This window comes from Peromyscus leucopus, chromosome 1 (assembly GCF_004664715.2).
Source record: "Peromyscus leucopus breed LL Stock chromosome 1, UCI_PerLeu_2.1, whole genome shotgun sequence".
NCBI classification, from domain to species: domain Eukaryota; kingdom Metazoa; phylum Chordata; class Mammalia; order Rodentia; family Cricetidae; genus Peromyscus; species Peromyscus leucopus.
In genome coordinates, this window is record NC_051063.1 from 178,739,214 (window position 1) to 178,751,526 (window position 12,313).

The 12,313-nt window shown below is 39.6% G+C and overlaps 1 protein-coding gene across 1 annotated transcript in view; it reads left to right on the forward strand.

Annotated features, from left to right (window-relative positions):
* Nucleotides 1-5,041: 5,041 nt before the first annotated feature.
* Nucleotides 5,042-12,313, forward strand: part of LOC114703904 (probable alcohol sulfotransferase) — a 42,671-nt gene continuing 35,399 nt past the window's right edge. Inside the window, exons 1-3 of the mRNA XM_028884924.2 lie at nt 5,042-5,203; nt 6,279-6,487; nt 8,136-8,262. Of these exons, the coding sequence (XP_028740757.1) occupies nt 5,071-5,203; nt 6,279-6,487; nt 8,136-8,262 (469 nt within the window). The 5' untranslated portion in view covers nt 5,042-5,070. The remainder of the gene's footprint in view (nt 5,204-6,278; nt 6,488-8,135; nt 8,263-12,313) is intronic.

Genomic DNA, 12,313 nt, shown 5'->3' on the forward strand with positions numbered 1-12,313 from the left:
ATGAATACAGATTGATTGGCCAATGTTTTAATAATATTTGATTTATGTTTTAATGCATGCATGTATAACAGTACATGCATGAGTGCCTGCTTTTTTATGCATATCTGTAAATGCTTTTGTTTATCATTGATTGTATTTTATACACTACTCAAGATCTTGACAAAAAGAAAAAGAACAGAAATATATAAAAGAATATGAGTAGAAAAATAATCAGATGATTCCCCTTCAAGATTTCAGTTTGAGGAAATAATGGAAAGTAACACTACAGAATATATCTCATAACAAAAGAGTATCATTTTGAATTCCTTTCTAACAAGTTGTTATCATCTGACAACAAGTTGTGGTGGTTTGAAAGAAAATGGTCCCACATATCACAGATTCTAAGGACTCCTCCACAAAACACTTAGACCATATCACTACTTTCCACAAGAAAGCATAGCACAAGATCCATGACCTTTTAAAATAACAATGAACATGTTGAAAAAAATAAGAAAATAATACTCTTAACAATAAATTAAACTGTAGAGACCAGTCCTGAACAAAGAAGTGAAATTAATTACAGTAAATATTTAAGACTTAAAGGAAGCACCTAAAATGAACAAAATGAACTGAGATGACACACTCCAGCAATACACTCTTCACATATAGGCAAATTTAATATTATGAATATGATTAAATTAGCACAGAAAATCCATAGTAAAATTTTGTCAAAATTCTAATTTCGTTTATTTTAAAAGGTGTTTCAATTTTATTTTACTTTTATTTTTGAGTGTTTTACTTGCATGATTATTTGTGTGCCTCATGCATTTTGAGTGCCTGTTGAAGCCAGGAGAGATTATTGGATTCCCTGGAACTGCAGTTACAGATGGTTGACAGTGACATATGGGTGACAAGAATGGAATCTGTGTTCTTTGGAGAAACAAGAAGTCCTCTTAACAACTGATCTACATTGTGCCTCTCCCATTTTATGGTCTTCTTATAAGTGAGAAGATTTTCCACAAAATCAATGGAATATTTACATCTCACAGGCCTAATATCTTGTTTCTTCACCCATCACAATTAAGATTTGTTTGTTAGATAGGGTTTCTATTCCTATGAAGATGTAAAATGACTTCAGCAACACCTATAAAGAAATATATTTAAAGGGTGGTTAGTTTACACTTCAGAGGGTTATCCCATTATCCTTATGGTGACATGAAAAGTAGCAAGCAGAGAGATAAAATACTGAATTTGTGAGTCCTCACATCTTTATACAATAGCAACATAATGTGGTCTGAATCACTGGGAGTAACTTGATCATTTGTTGAATCACAAAGCCTACCCCAACAATGTCACACTTCCTCCAACAAAGCCAATCCTACTCCAACAAAGTCATACCACTTAATATTACCCCTCCATTTGTTGGTCATTTTGTTTCAAACCACCAAAATTTGGTATCAGATAATAATAATTAGTTAGAAAGCAATTCAAGTACTATGCAAGAGAAGCCTCCTTTCAAGTTATTGGTCAGGGTAATCCATGAGATTTCCAAAACCGTATCAGCTAATGTTGCCCTCGATTGTCTCAGAATTTGAAAATTCAACTCATTTGCTAAAGTCTCGATGTACTTCCCACATAGAAATTGGGGAAATTGAACTGAACGTGACCTGGAACCTCTTTCCTGAAAATTGGTTTCAAAAGTGAAAAGCTGCAAAGGGAAAGGATCAATCACTAGACCTATCCAGATGTATTGTCTGGGAGCCACAACAATAACTGGACTAGCAAGACATTCACAATGGTGAAATAGTGGAACTTTCATCTTGGGGTTTCAAGGGCTGTCTAATTGGACTTAAAGCACATTCAACAAGAGGTAAGCCTTGTCTGGTACAGAATATATAGACAAGCAGTTAGGCATGGAGAGGGCATAGATCCAAGAGGTGAACCTGCCACTGCCAGTTTAACTAACCAGCATACTTTCTAGCTGTTTTCTAAATACCTATATTTACACACACAAGTAAATATAGTTCTCACCCCTCATCAAAGAAGCTTATTTTTGCAATATATGGAGACTTTCACAAAGTTCCACAAATAATTCACTCTAAAGTACCCAACTCCAGTTGACACATCTGCAATGAATATAGGGAAAAGGGGCTGGCTAAAGTAACCGAACCTGACCCTGGAACCCCAGAATCAGGGAAAGAAACACAGTCTTGATCTGGGAACTGAGCCAGAGAAAGAAAAATTATCCCTAGACCCAGAACCTAAGAAACAAGCCCTGACTCTGAAACCAATACCAAAGAAACACTCTTGGTCACTAGAACCAGAGTCAGTCAAAGAAATATGCCCTAGCCTTAGAATTAGTGTCAAAAAGCCAAGAAAGGTCAGTAAAAGAAACACATTTTGGCTCTGAGATCAAGGCCAACTCTGCCCCTAACCCACAGAACTAACCAATCTATGAGCAGAGAAAAAAAAACAATATTTGGTTGACTCCACCCCCAAGATATTCTGTATAATGCACCCTGCATGTTCAATTGGAGGCTATTCTCTAAACCTGGTAGAGGCAGCCACTCTCCTGGACTCGTCCTTCCCATATAAATTTCTTTCTCAAAAGAGTTTTAGGTGTGAAGATCGGAATTCACCCTTTCATGCTGAGCTGTCCTAGAAGCTCCAGGCCTGATTCTCCTGAGCAGTCAGGGTACCTTCCCCTCCAGGGATGAACTGTCCTAGCAGCTACAGGCCTGACTCTCCTGAGCAGTGAGAATACCTTCCCTTCCAGGGCTGAGCTGTGTCATTGCAGATCCAGCCATTAGAGCTGTCCTAGCAGCTCAAGTTATCTGGGAGAACGTCCCCTCCAGGGATGAGCTGTCCTAAGCAAGTCAAGGTATTTGAGATACCTCCAGGGCTGAGATATCCTGTCAGCTTGAGGTATCCCAGATACCTCACCCTCTAGGGCTGAGCTTTCTCATTGCAGCTCCTGCTGTCAGGGCTGTCCTAGTTGTCATCTGACTCTCCAAATAGTTCAGATACCTTTCACCCAGAGTTGCAAAATTTATAATTTGGTGCCAAAACCTGGGACCAAAACCACAGATTTGCAAAAGTTACATACATTTTGGTGCCCCAAACCAGGACCAAACCCACAGAATTTCAAAACTTTTTTACAATGAATCCTTTCTACCTAAGGCTTGTGAAAAACACAGAGCCTGAGGATATCTGTTGATAGGATATAGTCTACAGACATGACAGAGCAATATACCTTTGAACACTGACCAGTATATTATACAAATGAACCACCATAATGGCACAGTTTTTACCCAAGTAATGATAGGGGGAATTTTACATTGTCTTATCCATAGAGGAAAAAACAAACACAACAAAACAGGTCAATGAAGGTAGAATCAACTGTCTCAGGAGGGGAAATCCCATATTGGTTGTTCAGTTCCTAGTGCTCATCTAAGGATATAGTCACATACAAACAGAATTAAATGGACTCTGTATGTTATGTAATTGTGTGATCATATCAACATAGCAGTGAAAATTAAAGAAGGCATCATGAATATGGGAAAGGAAGGAAGGCAATGGAGGGGAAAAATGAGGCTGAGGTGTATCGAAGGCACTATATTTAACAAAAACAATCCCTACTTTTAAAAAATGATTGTACATGACAACTGTTTTTCAGGGAAACATTTTTTTATGGTCTCTGTAAATTTTTTGCACATTTGAAACCATTGGGAATGCTTAATTGTATTAGAAAACATTATTTATTTATTTATTTATTTATTTATTTATTTTTTATTTTACAACACCATTCAGTTCCACATAATAGCCACAGATTCCCATGCTCTCCTCCCCGCCCCTCCCCCTCCCCCCAGCCCAACCCCCATTCCCACCTCCTCCAGATCAAGGTCTCCCCCGAGGACCGGGATCGACCTGATAGACTCAGTCCAGGCAGGTCCAGTTCCCCCGCTTCCAGACTGAGCCTAGCATCCCTACATAAGTTCCAGGATTCAAACAGCCAACTCATGCAACGAGCCCAGGACCCAGCACCACAGCCCAGCTGCCTCCCAAACAGATCAAGCCAAATGACTGTCTCACCCATTCAGAGGGCCTGACCCATTTGGGGGCACCTCAGCCTTTGGTTCATAGTTCATGTGCTTCCATTCATTTGGTTATTTGTCCCTGTGCTTTATCCAACCTTGACTTCAACAATTCTTGCTCATATAAACCCTCCTCTTTCTCACTAATTAGACTCCCAGCACTCCACTATGGGCCCAGCCATGGATGTCTGCATCCAGATTCCTCAGTCCTTGGATGGGGCTTATGGCACAACTATCAGGGTGTTTGGCCATCCCATCACCAGAGTAGGTCAGTCCCGGCCATCTCTCGACCATTGCCAGCAGTCTTTTGCGGGGGTATCTTTTTGGATCTCAGTGGGCCTCCCTAGCTCTCTGCTTCCTCCCCTTCTCATGTGGTCTTCATTTACCATGGTCTCCTATTCCTTGTTCTCCCTGTCTTTTCGTGATCCAGCTAGGATCTCCCGCTCTCTTTCCCTCGACCATCGCCCTTCATTGGTCCCACTCATGTCCAGGCTGTTCATGTAGATCTCATCCATTTCTCCGTGTCTTTCTTGGGGTCCCGTTTTCCAGGTAGCCTCACTGGTGATGTGATGTGAATAGCAGTCCAGTCATCCTTGTTCCACATCTAGCATCTTCCTATGAGTGAGTACATAACATATTTGTCTTTCTGAGTCTGGGTTACCTCACTCAGGATGATTTTTGTATTAGAAAATACTTTAACTAAGCCTTATTTCAATCTCTAAGTACTTGTTATTGAGTTTCTGGTTTGGGGCCATGACCTCAGGCTCACAATTTTCTAGAACAATCTCTGAATAAGTTCACAGTTGCTTAATACAGCAACCTTTGACTGGTTTCTGCAATTGGTATTTCTTCCTATCAGCAGAACATTTCTGTATAATCTTTGAGATGTTAATGATTTTTTTCCTGCACTATAAATTTTACCTTTCAGCATTTGCTTTAAGCTGAAAAGGGGATCAATGCTTGAATTCTCACAGCACCAAAGAAAAAGTTTTTTGGGATGTCAGCCTACTTTTGGTTTGAAGGAATACCTTTCTCTGCTATATTGTATAAAAAAGAAATCATTGAAGAAAGCCTTGATAAGTTTGTGATCAGAGATGAAGACTCTATCATAGTGAGTTATCCTAAATCAGGTAAGGAAAAACATTGAGGATGATCCTGAACTGTCTGTGGAGGTTTTGGGCTTTAATCATCCTTCATTTAGGTGGTGAATGGAATGCTTTATATATCTCATGTGTTCAATGGTTTGTGGGCTTGAAGAGCTGTATCTGAGAGCATTTTCACTCAGAGGAAGAACTCTAACCTAAGCAATGCTGTCAGTGGAGCAGCTTATGCACTAGGAGTGCCTGAGCTGATCCTTGGGGCAGTGACAGTGTTTCCTAAAGCATATTGTGGCATTTGTTCCTCTCTGTGTGGAAGAGAGATAATGATGCAAATAAACAGATAAAAGAGCATCAAGGAAAAAGGTATGAATGTAAGAATATGTGGAGGAGAGGACAGTCAGGTAGAAGAATTACCATGGACCTTCTTCAAGTAGAGGAAAGAGTCTCAAAACTCAAGGAAGCAAGAAAGACATCATGTTCATTTGGGGGAGGAGTGTGGTGGGTGGCAGAAGCAGTAAACATTGGTTAAGTATTAGGTTGCTAATATCAAAGGGCAATAACATGGAAAATCTAAGGACAGTGGACTTCAGGAAAAGGATTCAGATAATAACTCAGAAGAATAATGCTAGGGAAACACTGACAAATGAGCATATAATCACAAATACATTTGTGTATGGTAAATAGACCATGGAATTTATTTAAGCTAAAGAGAAGCAGTACTAATACATACAGTGCAGGATGGATGCATCTTAATGACACTGTATTAAATAAAATGTTCCAATATCAAAGACAGATACCATGACTGCATCCCTGAAAAAATATCTGGAATAGTTGAATTCACTGAAACAGAATAGTTCTTGACTGGAGGCAATGTTCAATAGGCAGGTGGGGTTTACTGAGTAAAGATTCTCAGTTTTGTTAGGTGAAGCATTTTTAATCTTCTGGAAGAATATATTTTGTACTTATACAATGTGGATATTGCAAATACCACATGCTTTTGTGATTGGAAACAGCTACATTGTAAATTTTATGGTTGTATATTCTATTTAAGGCTTTTCAGAAGTTCTCTTGAAATGAGTGACAATAACTTTTCCTTCTTGTTCAGGAACTAACTGGCTGATTGAGATTATCTGCTTAATTCAGACCAAGGGAAATCCCAAATGGATCCAATCTGTGCCTATCTGGGATCGCTCACCCTGGATAGAGACTAAAAGGGGATTTCCAATATTAATCAATAAGGAAGGACCACGCCTCATGTCCTCCCACCTCCCTTTGCATCTTTTCCCCAAGTCTTTCTTCACATCCAAGGCCAAGGTCAGTGTCCAGTGGTTGAGAAATCTTTGGTCAAATGCTCATTGAACTTACTTTACTGCATTGGGCCCTGGACCTCTGCCTAAAATGCATTCTTTGTAGATCTGGAGAGGGAAGTTGGGATTCTCATGCACTAGGTGATGCTAATCTGTCCCCTCCTCGGACTATATCAGAGTACCAGGATATCAACCACCTCTCAGTGATACTGGGCAGATATAATGCAAAAAAAAAAAAAAAAAAAAAACTGTATTATCACAGTAGGGCATTCATGGACTACACATACAGGACAAAAAGAGCTCAAACTCTTGTGTACAGTGGATATTACTGTTTTGTTGTCATCAAAGTCATTTAGCTAAAATTGATTCTACATATAGCCGAAACCTAATGGGTGAATCACCCAAGCAGAGTTGCTCATAGGGGAAGCAGCCTGAACAGGTACGAATGCTGTAATCTGGGAGATTGTTCAACAACCATGGCTTATCTGTATCCATTGTGTCCTGCTGTGTCTAGCTCTCCATTAAGACCAGTAGTCACAAAAATCACTGACATCACTGATAGGGGATCTCCTAAAGGAATCAGAAATAACCAGGTCTGACACATTGTGGCTTATTGTTAATAAGAAGGTTTTGTAGAATTCCTGACACCCAAGAACCTACAAGTATTTATGCTTAAAATACAAAGACAAATGTAGAAAATAATCTCTCTTGAATCTATCACAATGAAGTTGTGATTATAAAGCTATATTTATGTGTATTATATAGATTTAGAAAACTTGTATCTGGAGAAATTAAGGCCTAAAAGATGCATTATATAATGTCACAAGTATTGGGACAAAATATTAATTTCATTTCATTAATTTTTTGAAATTATTTCTTCTGTTTTTGAGATTATACTATAATTACATACATCATTCCCCCTTCCTCTTCCTATCTCCAGGATTACCATCATACCCCTCTTTTCTGTCTTTCAAATTTGTGTTTTTTCATTATTTGTTGTTACATCTGTATTTGTATCTACATAGTCCTAAGTACCTTGGTACAATCTGCTCAATATGTACAATGTTACTTGTATTATGTTTTCAGGACTAAGAAATTGGCATTGTATAACCAATTGCTATGCTTTTCCCATTTTTTTCCATCTCAGCATTTTTTAGGTGCTCATGGGTCTTTGTATTCACCATTTTGAAAAGAAATATTAGCATTAAAGTCTGCATAATGATTCTTTGAGAGTTTTCTTTTATAGTTACAGTATAATTAGTTTGTCATTTTTAAGATAAATTTAGCATAGTATGCATTATTCTGTATATATAAAATATTATTTCAGAGTGGATGGATAGGCAGGCTTTCACCCTGTAAAATATTGATCTTTACAAGTATTGAATCAATCTTGTCTTTTTATTGTTGCTGTTGGTTTTATTACAGTATTACTGAACTCAGCCATTTTGCTGTTACATTTTTGTAAATCAAATAAAATTATAAAAGATTTTGATAAATATTGACATTTTGCACTTCTGTTCATATTTTGTTCAAATTAAAATAATAAATACTTTTGGAAACCTCATTGATATTTGATTGACTTTTCATATAAACTAAGCCAGATCAAATTGGTTTATGACTATATTGACCTTCATTTACATGTTTTTCCATTTAAGGTGATCTATGTCATCAGAAATCCCAGAGATATTATTGTGTCTGGCTATTTTTTCCTGCGTAACACAAACCTTATTGATAATCCAGAGTCACTAGGAACTTACATTGAATGGTTCCTCAAAGGAAATGGTGAGTGTCTTGTTAAATATAGGGGTTGAGGGAGGCTCAGTTACATTTATAAAGACAAGATGAGATACAGATTAGGCTGGCCTTGAATTCTCTATGCAGATAGGGATTACCTTGAAGATCTGCTCCTGCTCCCTGTACTTCATGAGTTCTAAGACTATAAGCACTCACTTCAATATTCTGTTTATTTAATCATCGGATTCAACCCCCAAGTCATTTATGTTATCTAACTTGGTTACAACTCAAGCCTTTAGTATATTCTATAATTTTCTCTTGGCTCCATCTTATTCTTCTAAACTCTACCAACGTGTTGATCCAAGGATCATTACCATTACAAACCTAATTATGAAGTCTTCCTGTTCTCACAAGCCACTGCTTAATGGCACAGCTTGACCTGTGACTAACAATCCTGGCAATATTTGGAGTAGCTAGGCTTTCTAGTACTAATGAAGATGTTATACCTTGGAGTTAACAGAGCAACGGTGATAGCAACAACACTAGGACCTATTTCCTTCTCATTATGAATATTTGAACATGCTGACTATATCAGATGTGAAGTCTTATCAATCAGAAAATGATTGGTTACTCTGATACCACAATTGCAGTTATAGCACCAGTGAGTGTATGTTGTATGGATGATTGAAGTATAGATATCAGTGTCCATAGTTGAGTAATATTATTGACAAGAATCTCCCACTAGAATCCTACAGAAACCTTTTGTTACAATGAGGGCTATTCAGCAGAAAGGCATATTTCAGCTCATTCCCAGTTTTCTTTCCTTATGTTGTGTGACAAGACTATGAGATTGGCTTTAGGAATAGGATCTTAGCCGGACAGTGGTGGTGCACATCTTTAATCACAGCACTCATGAGGCAGAGCCAGGTGGGTCTTTTTGATTTCAAGGCCAGCCTGGTCTGCAGAGCAAGATCCAGGACAGGCACCAAAATTACACAGAGAAACCCTGTCTCCAAAGCCAAAAAAGAAAAAAGGAAAGGAATAGGTCTTACCAACCAGTTTTTGTTGGGCAATTGACAATAGTGACAATCGCCTACATTATTTGGATCCCCAGGCCCATTTTAGGCAACATTTCCCAGGGAGGTATCCCAATAATAGCAATACAGCTTTCATTTTATAACCAATAACTTTTGGGAACATTAGTATCTGCTCATGAAAGCTGCCTTAATTTAAACTCTTTAATAAATTTTTAGATGAGCTTACAAACTAATGGCATTTTCATATATTCTTTGTTTTGGTTAATTCTATCCCCAGTTTACCCACCCCATCTTTGCATAAACACAATCAGTCTCTTATTCCCTTCCTTCATATTGATATCATATGTGTCCTGGTGCTTCTCTCTCCTTAAGGTCTCTTTTTTGTTGCTACTCTTCTAATGGTTCTTTTCTGCCTTCCTCTCCTTTATATACACATCAAGGTAAACATGCTAAGAATTTGTCTAGAATCCAAATATGAGACAAAAGATGAAGTACTTGTTTATCTGTTCTTCTGTTACCTCATTAAGTATATTTTCAAGTTCCAACTATTTTACTGTGAATTTTGTATTTTCATCTTTAAAGCTGAATGAAATTTTATTGTGTGTACATATCACAATCTCATCTATTTTCAGTTGATGGGCATCTAGGCTAAACTTGTTCGGTAGCTGTTGTGAATAGAGCTGCAATTAGCACAAATGTTCAACTACCAATGTTGTGTATATATAAGTCTATAGTTCTATATACCTACCTAGTCTGAGTATATACCTAAGATTTGATAGCTGGGTCATATGGAATTTCTGTTTTCAGCTTTTTTTTTCTGCTTATAAGAGTTTATTAGAAAATACAGGGATAGAGAGTGTGCAGGTCTGTGGGAGAGACACGTGCGTGGAGAGAGACTGGGAAACATGGCGCTTGACTTTTAAAACCGGCTGGGGATGTGGCCAGGTCACGTCATTACTCTACGTGTGTGCGTAGATCACATGGTCACGTTGCGCGCTTACATGACCATGTAACGTCACGGACCCTGATCACGCGAGACCCCTTGTCCCGGAACTTGCTAGGTGGAGATATCCGGGCCCACCGGGTATCCTAGCTACAAGAGACGCTTTGATCCAGAAATGGCTAGGCGGAAGTGTCTGCCTGGTAAATAAACCCTTCATTCCTGACTCTTATTTTTTTTTTAAAAGAAAAAATTGTGGTTGACTGGGTACGGGGGCGACGTTTCTCTCAAAGACTGCTTCCAGCTGAATAGTGGGCGTTGGTTGGCTCTTGGGGGGGGTGAGGGGTATCTTGTGAAGTCTGGGAATGATGGTGGAGGTCCTGGAATGACGTTCTGCGGCTGTCCATCCGTGCTGTAGCTGGAGTCCTCCCTGGAGTCCTCCCGTTTAACAGGATACTATTGACATAGAGAAAGCTTAGAGAGAAAGAATCATTATTATTTTATTTTGGAGTTGGCATTTGTCTGAGGTAGATTTGGCCTGCCCAGATAGAGGCATGTGACATTTACCTGAGGTAGATCTGGTCTTAGTACTCTGCTTAATTTCTATCTGAGACAAGCCTCATTAGAGGTAGTTCATTTAAGGCACCTGTTTTCCTTAGGCAAGCCTTGCTGGAGGTAGTTTATTTAAGGCACCTGTTTCCTTTATTAAGTTAGCATTTAGGAGATGCAGGTGATCAGTTGCTGAGTATTGAACAATGATAAATTGTTGTATTACATTATTCCTTACCGCCTGGATATTTTTGATGGTCCTTTTGCCTCCGGCTCTGTGTGGCCCTGGTTGGAAAAGGAAGGGGTGGTACCTTATTCCTCTGGAATTGGTGGCAAGGAAGGGGATCCTGATGTCCTCTGGAGCTTGAGAGTGAGAGGCCCTGTTTGTTTCACTGTATATGAAGAGAGATTTTTCTGGGATGGAGGTGAGATAAAAGGTTTTAGGTGAGACAGGTGGACCCAGTGAGGAAAGCCCTCGAGTTTAGCAGCTGTAGGGGTTACAAGAATTACTTTGAAGGGTCCCTGCCACTTAGGGGAAAGAGGTGAAAGACGCTGACCCGGAGGAGAAAGAAGAACTTGATCTCCAGTGTGTATTGGAGATGGGCAAGGATTGTCACATGGCTGAGGCCGTGAACAGTCCGCATAGCTCCATAGAATAGACCTTAGGTGACATAAAAGAGGGGTTAACAGACTATCTGGAACAGCTGAAGGCTTGGAAAAAAGACCTGGTGTTAGAACTGGCCTTCCATACATTAGTTCAAACAGAGAGATTGAAAGAGGCTTTTTAGGAAGAGCCCTGAGCCTGAGGAGAGCTAGAGGCAATAATCTTACCCAGTCGAGATGAAGTTCCTGTGACATCTTGGTAAGAATAATTTTTAAAGACCGGTTGGTACGCTCCACCTTTCCTGAGGACTGGGGGCGGTATGGAATATGGAAATTCCATGAGATATTAAGGGCCTTAGCTAGTGTCTGAGAAATCTGGGAAGTGAACTCTGGACCATTATCAGACTGGAGAGAAGCAGGGACTCCAAACCGAGGAATAATCTCTCAGAGAAGGAGGTCTGTAACTGTCTGGGCCCGCTTATTAGACACAGGAAATCCCTCCACCCAGTTTGAAAATGAGTCCACCATCACGAGGAGATATTTAGTTTTCCTGACAGTGGGCATATGGGTAAAATCAAGCTGCCAGTCAGCCCCTGGAAGGGAACCTCTAGCCTGGTGGGTGGGAAAAGGCTGACTCCTGTACTTGGTATTGGGATCTGTTTTCTGGCAGATCTCACACGAGGCAGTAATTGTTCTTAAAAACTGTAGGTCCTCAGAGGTGGGCTGCAGGTGAGCTTTTACAAATTGAGACAGAGCAAGATTATTAGGATGAAAGAGTTGGTGTAGATAGGAAAGAATTTGTCTGGTGTCCGGAGTTTCCTGTGAGGGTGTAGGCTGTACTGTATGGATTCCCTATGGTGGGTGAGGTGAGACTTGGCCCTAGAGGGCCGCTGTTCTGGCTGCCTGGTCAGCCCGGTTGTTTCCCCTAGAGATGATGGAGCTGTCAGTCTGATGAGACTGGCAGTGGACA